The sequence below is a fragment of the Cotesia typhae genome, unplaced genomic scaffold, assembly GCF_013202065.1.
Source record: "Cotesia typhae breed Kobodo isofemale line unplaced genomic scaffold, CoteBio_Ctyphae scaffold_121, whole genome shotgun sequence".
In the NCBI taxonomy this organism is placed as follows: Eukaryota; Metazoa; Arthropoda; class Insecta; order Hymenoptera; family Braconidae; genus Cotesia; species Cotesia typhae.
The window spans coordinates 342,153-366,790 of NW_027423773.1; the positions used below are offsets into that span (position 1 = coordinate 342,153).

The window sequence follows — 24,638 nt, forward strand, 5'->3', positions numbered from 1 at the left end:
ACCGATCAAATAATTTTCAAGCTAAAAAAAAATCTATAAATAGATTACAATTCATTCCTTTATTTTCGTGAATACAATATTCGTGACAGACTTTCCCACTTTTCCCCCGAACTGAATTCCGGGAGTCTCAAGAACCTCTCGAACCTCAAACTCGTTAAAATGATGGACCAGCTCGTCCTTGGTCCAGTTGCAGGAGGAGATGACCAACAACCCGGAGTCCATCAGCAGTCTCCCGACGTTCTTTATATATTTTTGCCTCTGTTGGTGCCGGTTTTCCGGGTTGAGACTTATTGCGTCGTAGGTGCCCTTGTCGTGGACCAATTTATAGCTTCTGGGCCTCAGAAAGTCCGCAGATTGCTCCAGGTTGCTCATGTCTGCCAAGATATCGCACACTTCGATTCTTATTGATTCCTTACCGATTTTCTGCTCCTCCAGGATTGTCCTTGCTAGCTCGACTGCTTTTGGTGAGTAGTCCACGCCCAGGAGATTAGTGTACCCATTTTCCTGGAGTTTTATCAGTGTCCAGCCGTTTCCGCAGCCGAGGTCTATTATTGGGTCTGATTTTAATATATTTAGGTTTTCGATACACCTGAAATTATAAAAAAATTAATAATTAATCATAATAATTTTATTTAGTCTCTATAAGTCACATAGTGACTGCAAGGTTGCTAGTTACATATAATAGAATGTAATTACTTACTTTATCAATTTAAGAGCGTTGTTTTTTCCAAACCAAATTTCTCCAACATCGCCGTATTCTTCAAAATTATTTATTTCTTCATCATAAATCTTCTCCCAGCTAATAACAAAAAAAAAAATTATTCAACAATCCAAATTCTCTAATTTCTAACCTAAATAAATTTATACAAAAATAATTCATTCTAAAAAATGAAATAAATAAATTTATATAAAAAAAACTTACTGCTCAAGCGTTCCTAATTCTGATCCATTAAGTTCTTCAGTATCGGACATATTTATTTATTTAATAATAATTCTAATTTATTATTTTATAATTCTAATGAGTTGTTTGTATTGTCTATTATATCTTAACTACACGTGTGCTTGCACTAAATTACCCTGATAGCCAGCGCTTTCTCAGTAAGTGTTGACTCCCAGCAGTTACGGTTAAGTTATACATCAAGTTGGCGGTAATTCTTCACTCAACAACAGTTGTAAGCAAATTGACAGAAATCTACGGCCGCAACTTGAATATAAGTTAACAATCAAACTTGTAGTTAAATTTCCTTTCAACTTTACTACAATTTGAAGGAAATACTTGTACAGCAAGTTTTGACGTCTATTTGCAGAGTAAGTTATAGGTAACTAATAGGTAATCGCTCGCTTTGCCAACTCTTTCCGTCAAGTTTGCTTCAAATTGCGGACGTAGATTGACAGTAAGTTATAGGTAAGGTGGCTATCAGGGTAATTGATACTTACGGAGGGTAAGACGGGCCGCTGAAAACGTAGAGTCCTGCAGAACCTGTTAAAGATAAAATCATTAAATTTTCTACATAATCATCCTTTTGGTAATTTGAAATGAAATGAAATTGAATTTACCAATTGTCGACCTTGTTTGACTCTTCAAAAAATTAAAAAAATTTTTAATTATGCACTTGGTCAAGCAGTTTTTAAATTATGTCCTAAAACATTCGAAAAATTTATAAAAATTAATTTAGAAAATATTTATTAATTTTTTTTTTCGCTAAATAAAATAAAATCTTTGTCAACTTTCTTGACACAAATAAAAATAAATCTCTAGTAAAGTAAATTTTCTAATTGATAAATAAATGTGAATGTCGCGTGGTAATACAAGCTTATCTTAAATAACCGCTGGTACAAGCAAAAAAAGAAATAATTAAATTCTAATTAAGGCATTCCACGGTCATTTAGCGATAACGCAACGTACTGACCAGCATGTTTATTCAGATAAAGGCTAATGCACTCAATTTGTAGGCAATATTACGTATGTAATGCTTGTCAGCAGATAATCCCTGATTTTTTATATACTAACCACAGTGTCCTATTCCCTGGCGCGAGTTTTCGCAGATCTGGAGGGGGCGAGCTGGTAAAAAGTAGGGGCTGGAGGAAAGTAGGAGGCTGAGTATAAGCAAGAGGATTTTATTTGGTCTTTTGTGTGTAGGTTCGGGACCCTTATCACTTTCTTTCTCTTAATCTTTATCTGGGTTTGTTGTTTTTTTCGTACACGTGCCATAAAATACAAGTGGAATTTTAATAAGAGCCCACCATTGTAGCTTGTTTCCCACAGATGTAATGTCTCAGACAACAGAATTTATTTTTTTTTAGTTGCTTTAGGGGGAAATAAAATAAAATTGAATTAAAAATATTAGAAAAAAAAAAAAAAAAAAATATTTAGAGTTTTAAATTATGATAACTCGGGAACTATTAGTATTATCAAATTTTAATAAGACACAAAAATTGTAGACAATTAAATTTTCTTTCTTTTTGTGTCATATTTGATCGAGTTATTCTGATAATTGAGGGAGGAGTTATCGCGAAAATTTAAGAAAAACTGGCATTTTTGCGGTTTTTTACATTTAGTTACTTACAAAAATGGCGATAACTCGATAACTATTGGTCATAAAGAAATTTTATAAGAGACAATAATTGTAGCCAATAAAATTTCCTTCAGATAATAGCTATTTTCATAGAGTTATCGCGATAATTGAGGGAGTTATCGCGAAAATTTAAGAAAAACTGACATTTTAACGGTTTTTTACATTTTTCTACTAATAAAAGTAGCGATAACTCGATAACTATTAGTTTTATCAAAATTTAATAAGATACAAAAATTGTAAGGAATTAAATTTCCTTTTTATTGATGGTATATTTAATTGAGTTATCATGATAATTATGCGAGTTATCGCGAAAATTGAAGAAAAACTGGCGTTTTACTTACTACTTATAAAAGTGACGAAATAAATTCCAAAAAATTTCTCCGAATAATTGAACAATTGAACAATACTCTCTTGAGCCTTCGAAACAGTATTCTATCCGGAACAATAGTTATTTATGTTTACAGAGAATCCTGGGGTTGTAACATAAATAAAACGATAAAATAGGCATAATGTAGTTAGAATCACCGCAGGGATTATATTTACACGGTTGATAAATAGATATAGAAGAGGGATTTAACTTTATTGAGAAATTGGGCAGCTACAACAAACATTTACTCACTGGAGTACCGTAACAGTAAACATACTTCACTATATAAATGTATTTATAGAAAAAAAATTAATCCATCTTCGAAAAAAAAAAAAAAAATATCGACAGAGACATCAAAAATTATAACGGATTTACGATTAATGAAAAGAAATTTTTTTTTAGTTTTCAAATTTAACGGTCCTACTTACAAAAAATAAATATAAAACTCCCGGTGTTTTCGATTTATGGTGTGACAATAAGACCGGAAATTTAAAAATTTCCACTTACCTTTAAAAATAAAAGAGGAAAAGGAAAAGTAAAAAAAAAAAAAAAAAAAAAAACAATAATTAGCAGTGTATGAGCGTGTATTTGACAGTGTTTGTTTTTGTATATTTAATTTAAATTAAATTTTTATTAATTAAATCATAATTTTTTTTTTTTTTATAAATTCATAGCGGCACACAATTTACCATTATTATTATAATATTATAATTTTTGTTATTATATAATTATTATTATTATTTTTTATAAATATTTTGGAATGTATATTTTTTAATTTATTTTTTTTTTTTATTATTGCTAGTTTTGGACGCACTGCAATTTTAACAATAAATAATTATAAAAATGATAAAATAAATAGTCAAAATATCTCTAAGTCACTGGCCGATTTAAAATAAATAATTAGTAGTTATTTTATTGTCAATCAGCAGTGCGTCCATCAACATACATTAAATAAACATCAATAGAAAGCTTTGTTTACAATTTTTTTATCGTGCCGTATCTTACATTCTTTTTATTTTTTAATAATAATTAATAATTATTGTGTATTCTATCTAGTCAGATTCTTAGTTCACGGTCAAAAAGTAAAAAATTCATATTTCTCCCTCCTTATCTCCTACTCCGTACACATTGGCGCCATTGTAAGGGCATATGTCACTAGAAAATTTCAAGTCCTACAACTTCAAGTCTCTAGACCCGAAACGATATCTCGCACCGTTTTTTAAATATAGACACTTTTTGATGGACAGAACACCATCTAGCGCGTGCGTATTTTAACCCGTCACAAAACCAGCAATATCTCGAAAGGGATTCGAGATATCGATTAGGACTCTGAACAATATCTTCAGGAAATTTTAAGTCCTACATTTTTTGTCCCTTAGTCCAAATCGATAACTTGGCCCGTTTTCGAGAAATCGCCATTTTTGTAGAACTCCTCAAACCTCAGCGTATTTTGAGTGACCATAAGTAAATCATTGACATCTCTTAAACGGTTTGAGATATCGATTTCGACCAAGGGACCAAAATTGTTAAGGACAAAATTTCCTATCGACCTATGCCCTTAGAAAAATTTTCCGGCCCTTAGTTATGAGATAATTGTCAATCTAGTGAAATCGTGAACAAATTTTCAGGCCTCTTGAGATTATAGTTAAATATGTTCAATATATATATTTATTAATTAATTAATATATTTATTTATTTAATACAAAGACCCAGATCTTTTTTGAAAAAGGAATAACCTGGTTACATACAAAAAAATCAGTTTATTTTTATAGATTTTTTTTTTTCCGCGTAATATGGCATTACAAGTACATTATATAATTAATTGTCCGTTATTAAATTATAAGCGTCCAATTTAATTTTTTTTTATAATTATATTTATTTATTTATTTATTATTAATCAGTTAGTATTTACTATTTATTTAATTTTTTTTTTAATTACTTCTCACTACAGCATACATGTTACATCGCGAAGCCCACTCATTTATTTTTTTTTAATTTTTTTCAGAAAAATCGGCAATTGAAAATTTTTTAATCAAAAAAAAATTTTTTTTTTGACCAGATAAAAAAAATCGATTTTTCGTTGAGTCCCCACCTAACACTAAAATCTAGTAATACAGTCTGCATTAGCAATTATTTTATTACTTCAACTTCATTACAATAATAATAATTAATAATAATAATAATTAATAATAACAATAATAATAATAATAATAATAATAATAATAATAATAATAATAATAATAATAATAATAATAATAATAGTAATAAATTTAATTACTAAAAATATATAATGGTAATTAATAATTATTTAGATAAGAAATTAATTAAAAATATTAATTATTAATTAACTAATTAATATTTTACACACAATCGTACGAAAAGTCACTCACATCATTTTAAATGACAGCACATCCTTAAATACAACAAAATAACAAAATACTTTGGGGGTTAATAAGAGTTTTTTTTTAATATAAAATTTAAATTTCCCGCCTTTAGGTCAAAGTCCGCCATTTTTGTTGACAATAAATATTTTTTTATGATTTAGAGCAATTTAGAATGACTTTGTGATGTTTTAGAGAGATTATATTGAAGTTTGAAATCATAGCCGCCATTTTGTGATCGTTAAAAGCCGCCATTTTGTTGTTAAAGAACGATTTGCCGCCATTTTGTGTCACTTTTAAGCCACCATTTTGATTAAAGACACTAAGAATTAAATTTAACCGTATTTTGACTCCCTGGCGGCCATTTAAAGTTCCCATCGACGCCATTTTGTCGTCTCAAGCTTCTAAAGTTGTTTCAACCGAAAAAAAGGCGGGAAAAAACTCTTATTAAATAAAAATACACGCTCAGTTGTTCTCACCACTCATGACAACACCCTAAAGAAAGCCTACGGCGTAAATGACATATAAAAAATGAAATTTAGCGTGTGAAACCGGCACTTCGGACATAAAAAAAAGAGGCAGTCTTGATATTTACTAACAATAATTACAACTAATAATAATTATAATTAATAATAAAAAAGGTAAACTAACAGAATCTAATACTTGCTCGCGGGCAGACGGTGGCGCCTAGTCCGCGTATCTCCAGACTTCCCCTTTCCGCGACTCGTATGTCGATGGCGGTGAGGCTCCTGGAGGTGGTTTTTCCTCGACTGTCGCGCCATTTCCAGCTCGGGGTTCCTCTGGTACGTAATAACATCCCTTTCCAAAAGAAGTTTCTTTTTTTCCAGAGAAAACTCCGGCTCGAGAAATTGCGGAGGCCGCAAAAATTCATCTGGATTTTTTTCAAACAAATCCAGAGGGCGCGATATGTCACGCTGCGGCGGATCCACATCCAAGTCTTGTTTCGACTCGAAATTAGAATTTAAATTTTGCCTACGCGGGGACTTTTTGGTCTTTTTTACCCGCAGTGGCTCTTTGTGCGCGTGCTCGTGGTGAGGATGAGGGTGGGGCTTGTGAACTTCGCGCACGCGTGTATTTCCAGTCATCCAATCGTTGTGGTCGTTTATACTGAAGCTCGGGTTATACTTCATGAAGTTGTAGCACTCTGGCCGCGCACGCTGTCCTTTGATCGGTCGACCGTATTTGTTGAACCCTAGATACTTCGTTGGGTCCACGGCGCTGCGGTACCGCAGGTAAGGCCCGTTGTAGGTCTCGTAGAATTGACACATTGCGTCACGTTGTTTCTTAGGCTAAAAAATAAACAAAACAATTAATTTTTAGTGGGTTTTTTTATTGGCGGCTACCCAACATACGCTTAACTTTGTTGACCTCTACAAAAATGGCGATATCTCAGAAACGGTTGGAGATATCGATTCAGAGCAAATAAACTAAAGTTGTAGGGCTTGAAATTTTCTAAAGGTTTTGTCCTTTGGCCCTAATCGATATCTCGAATCCCCTTCAAGATATCGCTGATTTTCCAACGGGTCAAAATACGCACGCGCTTAATGGCGTTTTGAACATAAAAAAGTGTCGATAAAGAAAGAATCTTACCAAAGCAATGGGTTTCCAGCGTTTATTGAAGCAAATAAACCGTTGAGATTTTTCAGCGAAGATGTACAACTTCCTACTAAAGTCGTCTGATTGCGTCGTAAGTTTTTCTGCAACAAACAGGAATTTAATCAATAAATAAAAAAGGATAATTTTTAGCGAGTGTTTTTAGGCCAGGAATTCGGTAAATATTAAATATTAATATATTTCGACCCGGAAGTGTCCGTTAGCTAGCCGTGGTAATAAGTGCGAATGGTGTGGTGCCAGTGATTCTGAGAAAACGATATTATATTTTATGGCGTTCGAGGATAAAAGTTTTAAGTACGAGCAGACACTGGCACTTGTACTATACCTGGGTTCTGTTCTTACTACCATGTGCTAATGAAGGAGACACTGGGACTATGTACTTAACTATTTAACACTCATCTCAAGACCTTTTTACTCTCTTATTTTTAGCTCCGGCTTTTTAGTCAAGTGTCCTATACAACTATTTTTCAGGTACGGTTCATAGAAATTTATCTTTGTTCCTCCGATCTAGTAACTTTTTTATTTTTACTCCAAATCGTTAGCATTAACAAACTATTGGATTTCTAAAAATGAAAATGCAAAATAAGTTAATCTGAAAGTTAAAACAGACAGGCTGAAATGTATGACGCGATAATCACCGCTCGCAACACACTAGATTAATTAAATTTCATCATACAGGATAATTTTTCCTGACCGGTATCAAAGTATAAAGCATGACGTTTTACCTTCAGTCGGTAACTCAATTTAAAAAAGGTTAGCTTCTGATTGATTGCAATAATCTGAGCGGATAACCTCGACTTACTGTAAAGGAGAATTACACTTTACGATTTGATTGATATATACGGAAGAACGCCCTAGTAAGGCGCTAACTTAAATTATCTGTTTATTCAAAGGCTAATTTTGATTAAAATTTTTATTTAACCGCGATCTTACTCATTTATATTAAACGTTACTTTGGATTGCGCGAAAGCGTGATCCTTTAAAGGTGCCGCTGGTTCACGCTAACCAGTCGGGTATTATCAGCGCTACGGAGGGCGGACAGCTTATTTTCTTTCTCGAGTACTTCACTCATTATTATTATTTTTATTATTATTCCATTATTGAGGAATGTAATGTTTTATTTTGTCTTATTTTTGTGTAAACTGGGTAATTTTCAGAATAACTAAATCAAATACGGCAGCTTTCATAAATAATAGAATTCAAAAGAAAAAAACTGAAAAAACGCCAGTTTTTTTTTCTAATTTTTGCGATAACTCAGCGAGTTATCGTGATAACTCCATTAAATTCAGCAGTTAATGAAAGAAAATTTAATTTTCTATCATTTTTTATTCATGTAGAATTGCTCTAGTACCAATATTTATCAGATTATCGTCACTTTCAAATACGGCAGCTTTCATAAATAATAGAATTCAAAAGAAAAAAACTGAAAAAACGCCAGTTTTTTTTTCTAATTTTTGCGATAACTCAGCGAGTTATCGTGATAACTCCATTAAATTCAGCAGTTAATGAAAGAAAATTTAATTTTCTATCATTTTTTATTCATGTAGAATTGCTCTAGTACCAATATTTATCAGATTATCGTCACTTTTATAGGTAAAAAATGAAAAAAAAAAAAAAAAAAAAAAAAAAAAAAAAAAAAACCCGCTAAAATGTCAGTTTTTTTACAATTTTTGTGATAACTCGGTTAATTATGATGATAACCCTAAAAATGTGTCTTTAATTGATTAAAAATTTAATTTTCTACAACTTTTGTCAAGTAAAAAATTTTTCTAAACTCAATATTTTTCGAGTTATCACGACTTTTTCCCTCCGAATCCTAAAAAAAAACTAAAAATCCTCCTTTGAAAAGTAAAAAAAACCTTCTATAAAACATATTACAAATGACCCGGGCATAAGATCACGAGTCATAATAGCCCCTCCCAAACCTATTACGGATAATCTTAGCTTAAAGATTACAACGGCCGTTTTGATTAAAATTGGCTTTTAATTCATTTGCGGTCTTACTCTCTAATCATCTTCTTCCGCGGCGGACCTTTTACCCCAAAAACAACTGCCCGATTAACCCTACCCCCTCTCCTCTCTCACCCTCTCTCTCTCTCTCTCTCTACCACCTGAATTTTACCGACGAACAAAGATTAAAATAATAATAAACTTGTCACTTATAAATTAAAAGATTGCCTTGAGCAACTCATGCATTAATTTGCAATAACATTTATATTTATATATATATATATATATATATATATATATATATATATATATATATATTTTTTTTTTTTTTTTTATTTAATTAATATAGCTTTGCGTTACTTACGATAGGGGGCATTATCTTGGTCGCGCGCAGATGCTTTGACATTTCGGCCAATCACTGTAATGTTCCCGCTGCTGCAAGTCGAGTAGAGACTCACGGAGCGCACCATTGCCGGCACCGCCCCGCACATCACCACCTTAAATAATTTTATTTATTAGGAATTTTCCAATTTTTTAGGAGTTTATATTTTTTTTTGGAAACTTACCATCAGTAGGCACAAAATCTTCGCTAAGACGGCAAGCTGTGGTAACCTGGAACCATAATAATAATAATAATAATAATAATAATTAGAGTGTCATTTCATGACCAAAATTTGGAAGCTTGATTTTGAGCGCCCTTTTTTGGAAAACTATAGGAGCTAAAAGAAATTGATGGAAATGTTTGTGTAGGAAATTTTATTTCCTACCAAAAAGGTCTTTGGAAATTTTCCGCCAAGTCCAATATTTTCCGAGAAAATGCAAGTTTAGTAAGGGGCAGCAAAAAATTAAAAAAAGTAAACGCTGGCCCTTTTTTTTAATTAGCAATTTTTATTTTAATTCATAAAAATAATAATAATAATAATAAATAGAGAAATTGTAACGGTTATACAATTTGTCATTGTACTGCGGTTTCAAGCAAGTTACTGTGGTTAGCTAGTGTACTTGCGTAATTACAAGTCTTGTGTCACCACAGGACATTATTTTTAAGATTTATTTGTTTAACAAGTGTGCTAAAACCGGCGTGATTTCACGCTGTTCTACTAGAATAATTGGACATCTTGAGGTGCCATTAGAGAGAGCAATTAATTTTCAACAATTTTTGTTTCCTATAAAATTTCTCTAGGACTGATAACTTCCGAGTTATCGGCAATTAAACAAAAACTTTTTCTTAAAAAATGAATCGACTCAAAATGTTGGGCAAAAAAAAATCGTAAGGATCAGCAGGCGTGGCGTTCTCACCGATTATCATATAAACCCGATCTAAAGAAATAATCGCCCTATAATTTCCGTAAGCATTTCAATAAATTAAACCGATTTGGTAGAGAGAAAAAAAAAATAAAAAAGGGAAGAATTGTGAGTAATTAATTTAAAATTTAAAAATGAAAAATGTTTGTCGGTGCGCAATTAAATATCGTAACCTGAGTATGTGCACATATAAACGTCTTTGCGCATTACAATTTGATGCGTGTCGGCTGTACCGAGTAGAGCTTACTTGTGATTAATCTCCGGTAAAACAGAAACATACAGAAGTTGTTATACAACCGATTTATTTCTCATCTCGGGTTATTATTTATTTATTATTTTATTTTCTAACTAAGGTACGCCTACGAGATTTCACGCAATTCATTATCAATTACCGATCTTACAGTTTTTTTTTTTTTTTTTTTTTTTTTTTTTTTTTTTTTTTTTTCACCACAAATGACATGTAAGGAGGGAGCTATTTGAAAAAATCAGGGTCGTAATTCAGTTTTTTTCTTTTATTTTTCTTAAAATTGAGTTGTCACTTTTTTAAAGCCGATAACTCGATAACTATTAGTGTTATCAAAATTCAATAAGAGACTAAATTTATAGAAAATTAAATTTTCTTTCTAATGGCTTGATGATAATAGAGTTATCATGATAATTAATCGAGTTATCGCGAAAATTTGAGAAAAACTAGCATTTTAGCAGTTTTTTGCATTTTTCCACTTACTAAAGTGCCGATAACTCGATAACTATTAGAGTTATCAAAATTCAATAAGAAACAAAATTTGTAGAAAACAAAATTTCCTTTCTAACTCACTCATAATAAATGGAGTTATCATAATAATTAGCCGAGTTATCACAAAAATTAGAGAAAAACTGGCATTTTAATTTCAATTATATTACTCAATTTTCTCTAAAAAATTCTTACAAAACTCCTTAAGAGTTATCACACTTTAAACTGCCCATAAATTTTTCCGCCTCTCAACCTTTTAATCCCATTAAAAAAAAAAAAAATCTAAATTTATCTCCGAAATTTTCACAGAATCCATAACCATAAAATAAAAAATCTAAAACTTTCTCATAAATTAATTCAAATTATAAAATTTATAAAATTGCGTAAAGTTTGACGCAACAAAAATTAGAATTTAAAATTCCTGTCTTGTCTTTATAAGCGGCACGCGTCACTTTTATGATCCACTGAGCAACACTCACCCATTAAAATTCATGACATTGTCGGGGAAAATTTTATAAAATAATTTCACTGGTAATTTTTAATTAATAAAAAAAATAAAATAAAATATTTACACAAAATTATAATAAATAAATTATAAAATTACAAGAGCAAAGATGCGACGTCCCGAAAAATCACGGGCGTACTGATCAGCTGTTAAGAGAATGAGATGAGGTCACTGTTTTATGTCACCCCGTGTCACACGTGGGGACTTTTATTGACGGGTTGCAAGTGGGGATTGCGGTTTGCTGTTGCGGTAGGATTCACTTGAGCTTAAAATATTTTTTTGCTGACGCGATTTCCTGAAAAAATTTTTTTTTTTTTTTTTTTTTTTTTTTTTTTTTTTTTTTTTTTATATTTAGATGACAGCATCATCAAGTGTCCTCAGAATTCTAGGCAAGTGTCCCAATGCTAGACTATGAAGTCGCCACGCGACAGTTTTTTTCTTAAAGTCGCGACTCTACCTCCCGTTTGTGTCTGCACTCGTGGTTTCAAAGCGAATTTTTAAATTTTTTCAAATATTGGACGCCAGATAGAAATTTCAAGGCATAGGAAATTAAATTTCCTACCCAACAGTGCTATAATTAATAGAGTTATTATGATAATTGAGCGAGTTATCGCGAAAATTGGAAAAAAACTGGAATTTTTGTGGTTTTTTACATTTAGTTGCTTGCAAAAGTGACGATAACTTGATAACTATTGATCCTAGAGATATTTAATAAGATACAATAATTGTAGCCAATTAAATTTCCTTTGGATAACTGCTATTTAAGTAGAGTTATCGTGATAATTAAGCGAGTTATCATGAAAATTTGAGAAAAACTGCCATTTTAGCAGTTTTTTACATTTTTTCTCTCATAAAAGTACCGATAACTCGATAACTATCGGTCCTAAAAAAATTTAATAAGATACAATAATTGTAGCCAATTAAATTTCCTTCAGATTTATGTCATAAGCGCTTCAATTATTTTTATAATAATCTTAGTTATCGCAAAAAACAAACTGAAACTATAATAATTTTGATCCCGTCAGCTATTTTGACTCCTTTTATCGGCTAATCCGTAATGGATATTGGATAAATTTTCTTATTCCATCAATCTGACTCTCACTCTCGGTCTAGAATAAAGCTGAAAATCAAAATCCAGTAAAAACGATACTCAATAACACGGCGAAGAGAGTGAAAGATGAGATTAAAAGGCCGCCGATGAATCATCTGTCTGGATTATATTTTAGTTGTGTTCCTAGTCCAGCCAGTCCAGTTCAGTCCAGTGTTAACATTATACATAATACACATGATACATGATAAGTGTGTATGTAGTGCTCTATTTTTTGGTAAGCAAACTAGGGATTACGGGGTTCGACGACACTAAAACCTCTTATAAATAAAACCTCGAGAGAGCAAGCCCATTAGATCCTGCGGGTTCACTTGATATTTTTAAGTCTACACTCTAAATAAACCATTTTTTTTTTTTTTTTTTTTTTTTATTTCAAACTCGGCTACTACAAATTCGCCTGGTAAGTACTGGACAGAGTTATCGAAAAACGTGAGATTACATTGTTTTTAAACAATCACGTACTAGTTATGGAATTTTTATGCTCAAATGTTTCTTTTTCTAAGATTCTAGTTTTTAGTACGAGATTTCTCAATAATTTCTTTTAGATAAATCTATTAGAAAGAAAATATTATATTCTACAACTTTTGTCTCATTTAAAATTTTATTAGGACTAATAGTTATCAAGTTATCACAATTACAAGGAACAATTTATTTAATAATGAAATTATCCCACGAGTAAATTAATAAAATAGCGTAATAACCTAAATGAACATGCAACATGACACATGCATCGTGACTGACACATCAGGACATTAATTAGGCCACCGGTGATTTTGGTGACTAATTTCACCAAAACTATTAACAAAATAATAAAGAATAATTAATGTACCAAATAAAATGAAAAAAGAGAAAAAAAAATGAGTCATTACTAATTAGATAAATAATAATTTTAAAAAAGTACTTTATCTTTGATAATTTAAGCCGGCGACAGGTTTCGATTGACGACAACTTGATGAGGCGCCTCGTCTCGACACTCATCTTCAGACTATTAAATACTAATAAATAAAGTTACCGAACAAAATTATTATTTTATTTCACAATAAATTACGCATTTAATCTAAACAATTATTTTCTAATGAATTATTTATTTATTTATTGACATTTTGTGACCGTTTTTTATCTTCTTCCCACCACGGTCAAGGGCTTAGATTCTCCAGTCAATTCTCATTTCAATAAACTATTTATAGAGTCGATTTATTTAATATACTTTTTCGAAATAACAACTTTTAGTTTTACTTTAAAAAACTTATTATTTATTTATTTTAATTTTAAATTGTAACTTTTTCAATATTGAGTTTATGGAAATTTTATAAGAAATATAAATTGTAGGAAATTCAATTTCCTTTTCAATGGTGCTATATTTAATTTAATTATCATTATAATTATACGAGTTATTGCAAAAATTAGAGAAAAACTGGCATTTTAGCGGTTTTTTACATTTTTTCACTAATAAAAGTGCCGATAACTCGATAACTATCAGTGTTATTAAAATTTACTAAGAGACAAAATTTGTAGAAAATAAAATTTCCTTTCTAATAAATTCATTGTAATAGAGTTATCATAATAATTTCCCGAGTTATCACAAAAATTTGGGAAAAACTGGCATTTCAGTAAATTTTTTTTCAAATAAAAGTCGCGACAACTCGATAACTATCGACTCTACATTATTTTTTAATGAAGTATAAATTGTAAAAAATAAAATTCCCTTTCCAGTGACCTCCCATGACGCCTATTTATATGAGATACGGCTTGTGATATCGAAAAAAATAGTTATCAGCAATAAAAACTAAACCTACAGCGAGTTAATCAATAAGATTGACGCGTAAAAAGTAAAACAAACTGATAAGTTATGATAAACGATAAGCCCTTATTTGGGTCAATGAATTTTTTTTATTCAGATTATTGGAATTATTATTATTATTATTTTGGGTATGAATTAGGAATCAATACTCCGAAGCGGGTTCACCGGGTGAGGATAAAAAAGGTTCTAAAGAAAAAAAAAAAAAAAAACAACGTTGAATCAATTGGTATCGATTTTGTTTATTTTTGGCCATGGGTTCGATGTCTGCCAGGAATCTTGTTTAGTCTCGAGTTTATCCAAAGCCTCTCCCCGAATAATCATTATAATTATAATTATAATGATAATAATATTGCAGACAGAGACTACTTCGGGATTTTGTGTGGTTTCGCCATCGGATTTCGTATGACTAATTTCTGAGTCACGTCTTTCCGTCATTTCCGGGAGCATTAATTGGGAGTCTAGACTAAGGCGCTGTGGAAATTTGTTTTCGGGGGTAAATTGCTCGGAAAACTCTGCGGGTTAACCGTCAATCGGGGTGAGATATTTTTATTGGAGCTTACGAAGGGTGGGGAGGCTCTTGGAGAACGTGTATAAAAAATTTCAAGTTGATTTGATGCTTAGTTTAGCCGTAAGAACGAAAAATGTAAGTTTTCTGAGATGAAATTTTGATTTTTGGACTTGTTGAATTTTTGGGGCGGTCAAAATTTTATTGTAGGTCAAATCGCGCTCAAAGGGTGTTGTAAGGTGTCTTAAGGAAGGTGTATATAAAATTTGAAGTTGATTTGAAGCTTAGTTAGCTTTTGGGAGCCAAAAATGTAAGCGGTTCAAGACGCAAATTTAAGATTTGGGCTTTTTAATTGTTCAGGGGTGGGGGGAAGGTGTAAAAATGTTGTCGTAGGTCAAAATGCCTTCAAAGGATGTTGTAAGGTACTTTAATAAGGATGTCTACAAAATTTGAAGTCAATCTGAGGGGTAGTTTGGTCATAGGAACCAAAAATGTAAATTTTTTTTAAATCCTCCCACTATTTTCTTCTAAAAACTTGGATAAAAAACAGACTTTGTTGAATTTCTCTAATAAAAATTAAAACAAACTCTGATAATAGGGATCTTTGTTAGTTAATCAAGTGCTCCGGCTAATTCGATTATAATCAATCCCTCGAGGTAAAAAATGAGAGTTTGGAGTAGATATAGATATATGCTTGACACCGGCAATCAATTACTTCCTAAATGCTACATGTCACTGTTCTTCAGTGAATTATGACCTCCGTGATCCATAACCTGCTAATTGTGATGTACTTGTCCGAACGGTAATTACAGTCGTCGAATATTCAACGTCTCAATTTTTGCACTTACTTTTCATATTTGACGATAAAAAATTCTTACCCACTAAAAATAATTGTAAAAAGGGTCTATAAATGTTTTTACGAGGTTACTTAAAATAAAATGGAAGCTCTTATTTTGAAGAACCGAGTTTTCATGGATCCTTTTAGTGCGTCTTTATCATTGCACATATATATATATATATATATATATATATATATATATATATATATATATATATATATATATATATATATATATATATATATATATATATAACATATATATGTACGTATGTGTATTTTCTAACACACACACCCGGTGGACGTCGGACGGCGGAAACGAAAACGCGCGATAAAACAAAGTTACGATCGTGTCCAGAAGCACCGAGAAAATACCCTAAGGTGCTGGCAAGAATCGATCGATATCGCGGATTAATTGCTTTACCGTCACGGCATAATTACTTTTCAGTCATTAAATCAATATTTTTTTTCGACTCAACTCAGAGATTGCTAGTCCAATGAAATTTATTCAAAGACCATCGACCGGGAATTTTTTTGATCGAATCATTTTCGAATTTCTATCCACACACGGTATTGATTAATACAATTTAATTGGAGTAGACACGAATGAGTAATAACCACAGAAATGGCTAATCTGGGTTATAAACATGTGTATGAAGGTGATATCAGATATCCTCTATTGCATGTGATATACATAATCTAACCATAACCTCGATTTTTTATTTCACAGAAATCAGAGAGAGGTTACTTTCTTAATTTTTGTTCGCATGTGACTTTATATGGTCCATAATAGTCATTTAATATATGATTTAACTACCAAAAAAAAATAAATAAATAAACAAAATCTTACGCCACTGAGTGATCGATGACTTACAAAATTCATATGTTTGCGATGACCGTTAAAATTCCCACGTTACAATCGAAATACAAACATTGTTTATTTAATCCTCATCCTATTTATTTACCGGATTCCCTTCGTTCAACTCATCACTATTATTATAATTATCATCTAAGCCACACAATAAATAATTTATTTAAAATATATTTATCGTAGCTCAGCTAGCCTTGGACAAACGATTAATAATATGCACGGCCACGTGTATCTCTCTCTCTCTCTCTCTCTTTGAGTCAACATATAGACCGCGAATTCCTCGGTGGTTACTAATAGGTACAAATAACAAATAACGCCAACAATTATTAGAATAAACACCGCAGTAGGCAAACTAATCATCTTAATCACCTTGTGCTAATTCCTGATCTGACGTCCTAAAAAATTAAAAAAATAATCCTCCCCCTGTTGGTCCACGTATCCCGCTAATTATCCGGCTATTTGTTTCCTACGGATGCGTTACGGTTAATAAATTTATTTGTTAATTAATTACATTTTATATTTATCAAGGGTGGGCAAAAATCACCGACCGAATTAATATTACCGCGGTTAATTAGCGCAAGCATGAGGTTTCATGCATGAATAATTATCAGCGGTTCCTGTGGTCGCCGATTCACCTTAATAGTCATTTTAATAACAAGATTTATACTTTTGCAACCGTTATTTGTGTTAATTAACTGCTTTAATATATGGATGATTATTTCAAGACTAATTTGCGTCTTAGACAATTTACATTTTTGGTTCCTATGACCAAACTACCCCTCAGATTGACTTCAAATTTTGTAGATATCCTTCTTAAGGTACCTTACAACATCCTTTGAAGGCATTTTGACCTACGACAACATTTTTACACCCTCCCCCCACCTCAGAACAATTAAAAAGCCCAAATCTTAAATTTGCGTCTTGAACCGCTTACATTTTTGGCTCCCAAAAGCGAACTAAGCTTCAAATCAACTTCAAATTTTATATACACCTTCCTTAAGACACTTTATAACACCCTTTGAGCGCGTTTTGATCTAAAATAAAATTGTGACCACCCCAACGACCAAAAACGACGTCCTAAAAAATCCTAAAGTCTTCAGTGAAAAGGCCGCAAAAAACAAAAAGGATTTTTATAATCATGTTTGCTCACTCTGGCCGTATATCACCCGTTTATCTCGACCATTAAGCTGCTCAGCGGTGCAATATGCATGAGTGTATGCACGTCGGATGAAAAAAGAGGGTAAGTACGTAATGAAAAAACCGTTCGATCGTAAATAATTCAAAGAAATGAGACTAAATTATTAAATAATAACATACAATTTTGTTTCTTGATACCGACTAAATATTCAATTAAACTCTTAACTCTGTGATTATTATGATGGGTCAGTTATTTATTATTATGATGGGCTATGAAGAAACTGAATAAGTTTACACTAATAAGAGTGAGAGTGAGTAAGAGTTTTATGGCCTAAGGAAAATTTATTATCCACTAATTGTTTATTCCCGAGGAAATAATACCGTATTAGTTGATCCTGTTCGAGGAATTACTTATCAATTATCAATTATCGATTCTATTACTTTCAACTTTTGATTTGCAGAGGAGGAGGAGTGGGGGGATTAATATCTCAACATTCGAAAGAATTGAGCAGAAAAGGGAGTTCCTGGAAGTGAATTTAACCAGTCGATCGATAACAAAAAAAGCAAGTCAAATGTCATCGATAACCATCCACTATTTTGCTAACAATTGGCTTGCTATCGTTTCGGAAGGAAGGAGGGTCGGAGGAGTAGATGGTAGTTACCAGCTGATTGCATTATAGCGTTTTCACCAAAGGTACGACGAACTCGCTCATGAATTGTTTAAGGGTCGACGTCACGTCGATATCGGGTATAACGTCGGCCTACTCTACGTTTTCTTACATCGTAATATTATTAGTATTACCTTTTAGTTTTATTTATTTATTTATTAATATTATTATTATCATAAAACTTCTTTTTTTCTATCAATTTAATTTTTACAACAACTAAACTAGAAAAACTCCCTACCTCTAAACCCAAAACATACATAATCCAAAGTTCAATACCCGACTGTTATATCAAAAATTTATATCAATATCCATGGTCCAGTGACAAAACAATACCCAAAAATCCTTGACAACTCAGCGGAATAAAGTTTTCCCTGGTTTTACAGCTAAAGCTAGCGTGTTTGTCCGATCAGCTCCTCCCCTTTCTTCTTCTCCTCATTCTTTTTTTCTTTCTCCCTCAGTGTTATCCATACTGAGTGTGGTTGAGAATGCGGAGGTGGAAAAGGAAACCGGGAAAAGTTTATTTGAACTATCACGATTCGGCAGACTCTAGACTCTAGACACTAGACACTAGACACTAGACTGTAGACAGTAGACAGTAGACAACTACTGGAAACTACTCCTGTTATAGTTATAGTTACAGTTATAGTCAATCTATCTATAGATAAACCAGTCAAACTCGAGTAGTTCTAGTGAACAGTTGTTATGGAGGTTCTCTGCTATTTGTAAACAGCTATCTACGCAATGTGCAATGTCCTATAATAGAGAATTGTTACACATACCCAGCTTTTATGTCCTTTTATAAACAACTAAGTTACCATTTGTCCTCTTTATGTTCAAAATTGAGGTGGAAGCATTGTAACTTTCACGCTTTTAACATATTTACAAGCTTACAAGCTTACAAGCTTACAAGCATACAAGCTTAATTCCTCCCAATAAGAAAGAAAAATTCCCTAAATTGGAGATTTATTTAAGATATCTACGACCCATCACATCAACGATGAATTTACCAGGTTTTAGTGTTCCGATTAAATTTAAACTCAACTTACAGCTTCCTTGGAGATCCTCAAAAACACCCCTGGAGTTGGGGCAAATGATCGGCTGAGTGGTTTCCAAAAAGAATACCAGCGACCAAGTAATGGTTAAAAATCCTGATACTTACATTTATCGCGATTTCTGACGAACTAATCATCCGATTGACTTGAAATTGAAACTGTATCTTCCTTATTACCCCCAAAAAGTACCCTCTAAATTGCAAAAATATTGAACTAGCCATTTCTAAAAAGAAGACCAGTTTCTGAAGAGCTCTGATTTGGAACGAATCGAACGAGTAGCTTTTGAGATATTATAAGCTACTTAAGAGCAGGTTCAATTAAAAAGTCAATCAGCGGTCGTTTTTTTGCTGTCATAATAATTTCTCGGTGTTACACCTTTAAGAATACGATCAACACCCGACACCCGGTGTGGAATCCGGCGTGGGAAATTTGAAGATCGATCGATCAATCTTTAGTTAACGAGTTGTTGCCGGTCGACGGTTGTAAGCTGCCGTGTACTACATAGTATTTAAATTAAAAACTCATCATATCATCTGGTGATTGGTGACTGGTGACTGGTGACTGGTGACTGGTAACATGACATCTAGTTAAGTCATAGGAGTTTTAATGTTGAATCATAAAGTTTGTATTTTGTTTTGTGTTCGGGTGGGTAAGATGAAAAAAAAAAAAAAAAAAAAAAAAAAAAAAACAGGCTTGTCATCAGTCATGTCACGGCTATCATGTTTAGATCAATTTATTATTTAACGTCTGATCTTATGGGTGATAACGATCCTGATGCCCTGATGTGATGGTGACGACATTACCATACATATTTTTTTTTTTTTTTGATCATGAATGTATTAGTGTGGGTAAAATTAATATAAAATAATTATAAATATCTTGGATCGGCAAGGTGATACCTGTTTTTTTAAACTGTCGTCTTAAACGCAACTTGGTAAGCTGTTACAAGTTACAAGGAAAGATTTTTATCACTTTTTGTCAGTAATATTATACGGATTTTTATGTATTTATGTATTTATGTATATGGGTTTGTTGATGTGAGGTTTTATGAGTTACCAAGCTTGTAAGTGATCAATTTCTCGGGAAAAGTGGTGAAGTGTGAGAAAATAATGGGGAAAAGTCTTCAGTTATTTAGGAGAAATTTATAATTACTACTTTAGCGACTGTATCTCCTAAAATATTAGAAATAGACCCTTAAAATAGTAACATTTTTTTTTAGGAAATTTCCTAAGCTACAATTTTTATCTCTTATAAATTTCTCTTAAAGTCAATATTTTAGGAGTTATGGCCATTTTTACAGCTCCTGGGTAATTATTTGTTATTTAATTTAAAAATTTTTTCTCATAATAATAATAATATAATTGTATACAATAAAGTACGTAGACGTAATAGGGTTCGAAGTACGACAAATAACCGTGAAGGTAATTCAACGCCCAGCGTATCGCCAGTAAAGCGTCTTGAGAAATAATCATGACCCAAGTACTTTTTCGCTACGTCGTATTCGCAAAACATATATATATATATATATATATATATATATATATATATATATATATATATATATATATATATACACAATATATCCGGGGGGACTTACGCGAGAAAAGTTAATACACCATACACCATAGCACTCTTAGCCGGCAAAAAAAGAATAGGGAGGATAAAGGGGTGGGAAACAAAGCAAACATTTGCTCTTAGTCTTTAGTCTTGCGATAGTGTTATTGTAAATCAACAATAACACATACATACTTGTATATTTATATACTTCATACATGCTCATGTTGATTTCATAGAAATCTAGGCGACCACTTTCATGTTACGACCCGTTAAAAATTTCCCATAAGAAACTTTTAAAAGAAATTTCTCAAAATTCCCACAAAATTTTAAATCTCCTGAAATTCCCTCTGAAATTCTAAAAATTCTCCAAAATTTTTCATAAAAATTTGCATTAGATGAGAATGTTAACCATTTAAAAGACATATATTAACATGAATACACATAAGAAATAAATCGTCCACCGAAGATAGCAGTAATGGATTTTCGATTAATGACCAGTTGTCGTTTATAAACTGTTTCATTAGTTTCTGCCGACAAACACACTCATTATTTATTATTATTATTATTATTATCATCATTATCATCATAAGTTCTGACCTTCTCTTATTACTCAACTTTTATTTCAAAATTACATGCACCGACCGCAATAACAACAACAATAATAATAATATTCAAACATTTCTTGTCACAATTCCTCCCTCTAAAATTAAAAAAAAAATTAAAGGAATTCCGACAATAATCACGGAAGTTACACTTAAAAAAAAGAAAAAAAAAATAATTTTTGTAAATAAAAATAAAACTAAACAGCAAGAATCGCAGCCGATGATTTATCAATCTTATCTCAGTTTATGACTCCCAGGACATTGATCTCTTTGTTGTTAAAAAAATCTTACTATCAATAAAATCTTTTTTTTTTTTTTTTTTTTTTTTTTTTTTTTTTTTTTCATTTATTATTTATTAATGTACTATTGTTACAATTGCTAATAATTACCCAGTTAATTTTGTTTCTATTTTTTTTGTTCTCATTAATAAATTCCGGTTTTATCTTCCGATAAAGAAATACTTTAGATAAAAGTCACAATAAATAATTTACTTGCTAAATTTATAATTGCCATAACTTCCGTTCTAATGGTCCAAATTGCCCCTTATTTTATTAAAATATCCAAAGGGTAGTTACACAAGACTCCACAAAATTTCAAGAAAATCGAGCGAGTAGTTTTAAAGTTACAGACAATTTAAAATTTTTTAATTTTCCAAATTGCGGAAAATCCGGGAAATTTGATTTTTGCTTAAAAAAAAACCCCAAAAATTGGAAAATTGAAGCGGAAAAATTTTTAACCCTCTCTTGAGGGTCTACTTTGACGGGAAAAAATTAAAAAAAAAATTTTAAGGGGCTCGGAATGAAAGGAGAAAATAAATTTAAGGGGAAGTTATATCGCAACGGATTTTTTTTTCGAGGGTAGGTATTAATACAACGTATTTCGCTGATTTGAGACGCCGCGGGGGTCACGGGTGAGAAAATCCGTTTGTATATGATGGTTATTATGATCACCTTGCCTGAATAAAGAATAATAGTTTCACGGTGTATAAAAATATATATTTAGAAGGAAAAATATCAGTTATTTATTTGGACAATAATGACACGGCGTTATCAATAATATTTATTGATTTTTTCTTTGTGTTAATGTGCCGATGACGGGTGAAAATATTCTTTTTTCGGGTTATTAAATAGAATTAGAAATTCACAGCTGGGAGTTTTTGGTAATCTGTTATACGAATCGGAAATAGATTTTTGGATAAAAATGAAAACATTGTAATTTGGAGAGGGAAATTTATAATTTTGAATTTTGAGAGATGATGAGTAAAATATTAAAGATAGACCCCTAGTATAAAAATGTTTTTTGTAGGAAATTTCCTAAGCTATAATTTTGGTATCTTATGAATTTTTCCTAAAATTAATATTTTAGGAGTTATGGCTATTTTTACAATTTCTAAGCAATGCTTTGTTGCGCATATATTTAAAAAAAAAAAACCGCATTAGAACTGAATTGGGGGGGGAAATCAATTTATAATAATGAGTTATTGATAAAAATAATTATAATGACAATGGTAAACCCATAGAAGAGGTTTTTAAAAATTTCCCTGGGGTGCAAGAAATCCGCGGTATAAGCCTGTCTGACATCAATTCCCAGGCACTTTATACCGCTTGTACATCGTAAATATAATAAGGGGTGTAATTGGAGAGGGATGAATGTCCGAGGGTGAAAAAACACGCATTCGCTGTCAGGGAGCGAATAATTTAAGCCCCGACCCTTCCTCTACTTTACATAACTATTTTAAGCTTCAATTTCTGTTATTTTTTAAATTCTTTTTTCGTTTTACAAGTTCTACAACCCGACTGATTGATTTGAAAATATATACGAGTCTTCGGGATGAAAAACAGCGTCGATTGCCACCAACCTGGTCAAAATCGGTTGATTAGTTCCTGAGTTATTGCCAAAAAATTCTGGATCAAGAAAATTTGTAGAAAGTTTTCTTCGACCAGTAAGTTTTCGCTGTAACTCCAAAACTACTGGACCGATTTTTTTGAAATTTAATAGGAGTCTTAAGGGTAGGAAACAAAATCGATTGTCACCAACTGGATCAAAATCGATTGATAACTCCGGAAGTTATCGTGATTTCCCCAAAAAAATTTTTCGCCGGAAAATTTTTGATCCTTAAAAAAAAAAAAAAAAGAAAAAAAAATAAACTCACGTGTTTAAAGTGAGACGCATCCAGGCGCGTTGCGTCAGCAGCGTCGACGCATTGCGTCGGGCTGGCCTTCTTCAGCTTTTCAAAATGCTCATCCACAAATCGACCCGCGGCATCCACACCGATAAATTATCCTTATTGTTATCAATTATCCTAATTTTTTTTTTTTTTTTTTTTTTTTTTTTTTTTTTTTTTTTAAATCTTCAATTCTCTTCTGTTTTTATTATCGTCACCCATATCCGCCCCCGACTGATCATTTTCCACTTATCATATCAACCACATACAGATATATATATATATATATATATATATATATATATATATATATAATTTACAATCTCCACATATATAAATATACCAATATATAAATATACATATACATTTGTCACACCTTTAATCCACCATAACTCACATTAAAAAAATTTTCCAAAAAAAAAAAAAATTTCACACACAATTAACACAAAAAAAATTTTTTTTTTTTTTCAAATTTTTTTTGCACCCCCCTAATCCATTTGGGAAATTTTTTCCAAACTTTTCACTCGAAAAAAAAAAGTCAGCCGCAGAACAAATCTAGCAGAAGCATATACGCGTGAGTCAGCCCCACTAGTGTTCTCGTTTACCTGCCGGGCGTCGATTGTCCCTGCTTAGAGAATAGCCCCCACTCAGCGGCTCGACAGCCCCCTCTACGGCTCTCACGTCGTATCGTATCGCACGAGGCACGTACGGCCCCCCACTTCTTTACTCGCTACTCAGATTCTTACAACTCACAGCCGAGTTTCTCTGTCTAACACTTACTTACTTACTTACTTACTTACTTACTTAGATATGTTGCGGGTTTACGGTGATAGTGTGTAGTGAATGTTGAGAATAACATATATGAAGCCTCGAGGTATGTGTA

General features: G+C 31.9%; 2 protein-coding genes across 3 annotated transcripts; both read right to left on the bottom strand.

Annotated features, from left to right (window-relative positions):
- Nucleotides 1-40: 40 nt before the first annotated feature.
- Nucleotides 41-1,394, bottom strand: LOC141533776 (EEF1A lysine methyltransferase 2). Its single transcript, XM_074252819.1, has 3 exons — nucleotides 923-1,394; nucleotides 701-799; nucleotides 41-589 (listed from the first exon to the last, which is right to left on the bottom strand). Exons 1-3 carry the CDS (start codon nucleotides 970-972, stop codon nucleotides 52-54), a joined length of 687 nt encoding a protein of 228 aa, XP_074108920.1. The 5' UTR covers nucleotides 973-1,394; the 3' UTR covers nucleotides 41-51.
- Nucleotides 1,395-3,509: 2,115 nt separating this feature from the next.
- On the bottom strand, nucleotides 3,510-24,435 carry LOC141533718 (uncharacterized). Of its 2 annotated transcripts, XM_074252743.1 has the most exons (6): nucleotides 24,132-24,435; nucleotides 23,744-24,003; nucleotides 9,476-9,521; nucleotides 9,274-9,406; nucleotides 6,936-7,042; nucleotides 3,510-6,634 (listed from the first exon to the last, which is right to left on the bottom strand). In XM_074252743.1, the coding sequence occupies exons 2-6, from the start codon at nucleotides 23,761-23,763 to the stop codon at nucleotides 5,981-5,983; spliced, it is 960 nt and encodes a 319-aa protein (XP_074108844.1). In that variant the 5' UTR covers nucleotides 23,764-24,003; nucleotides 24,132-24,435; the 3' UTR covers nucleotides 3,510-5,980. The 2 variants fall into 2 exon arrangements, with proteins under 2 accessions (XP_074108844.1, XP_074108843.1); XM_074252742.1 differs by having other exon boundaries at nucleotides 23,744-24,435.
- Nucleotides 24,436-24,638: the final 203 nt, after the last annotated feature.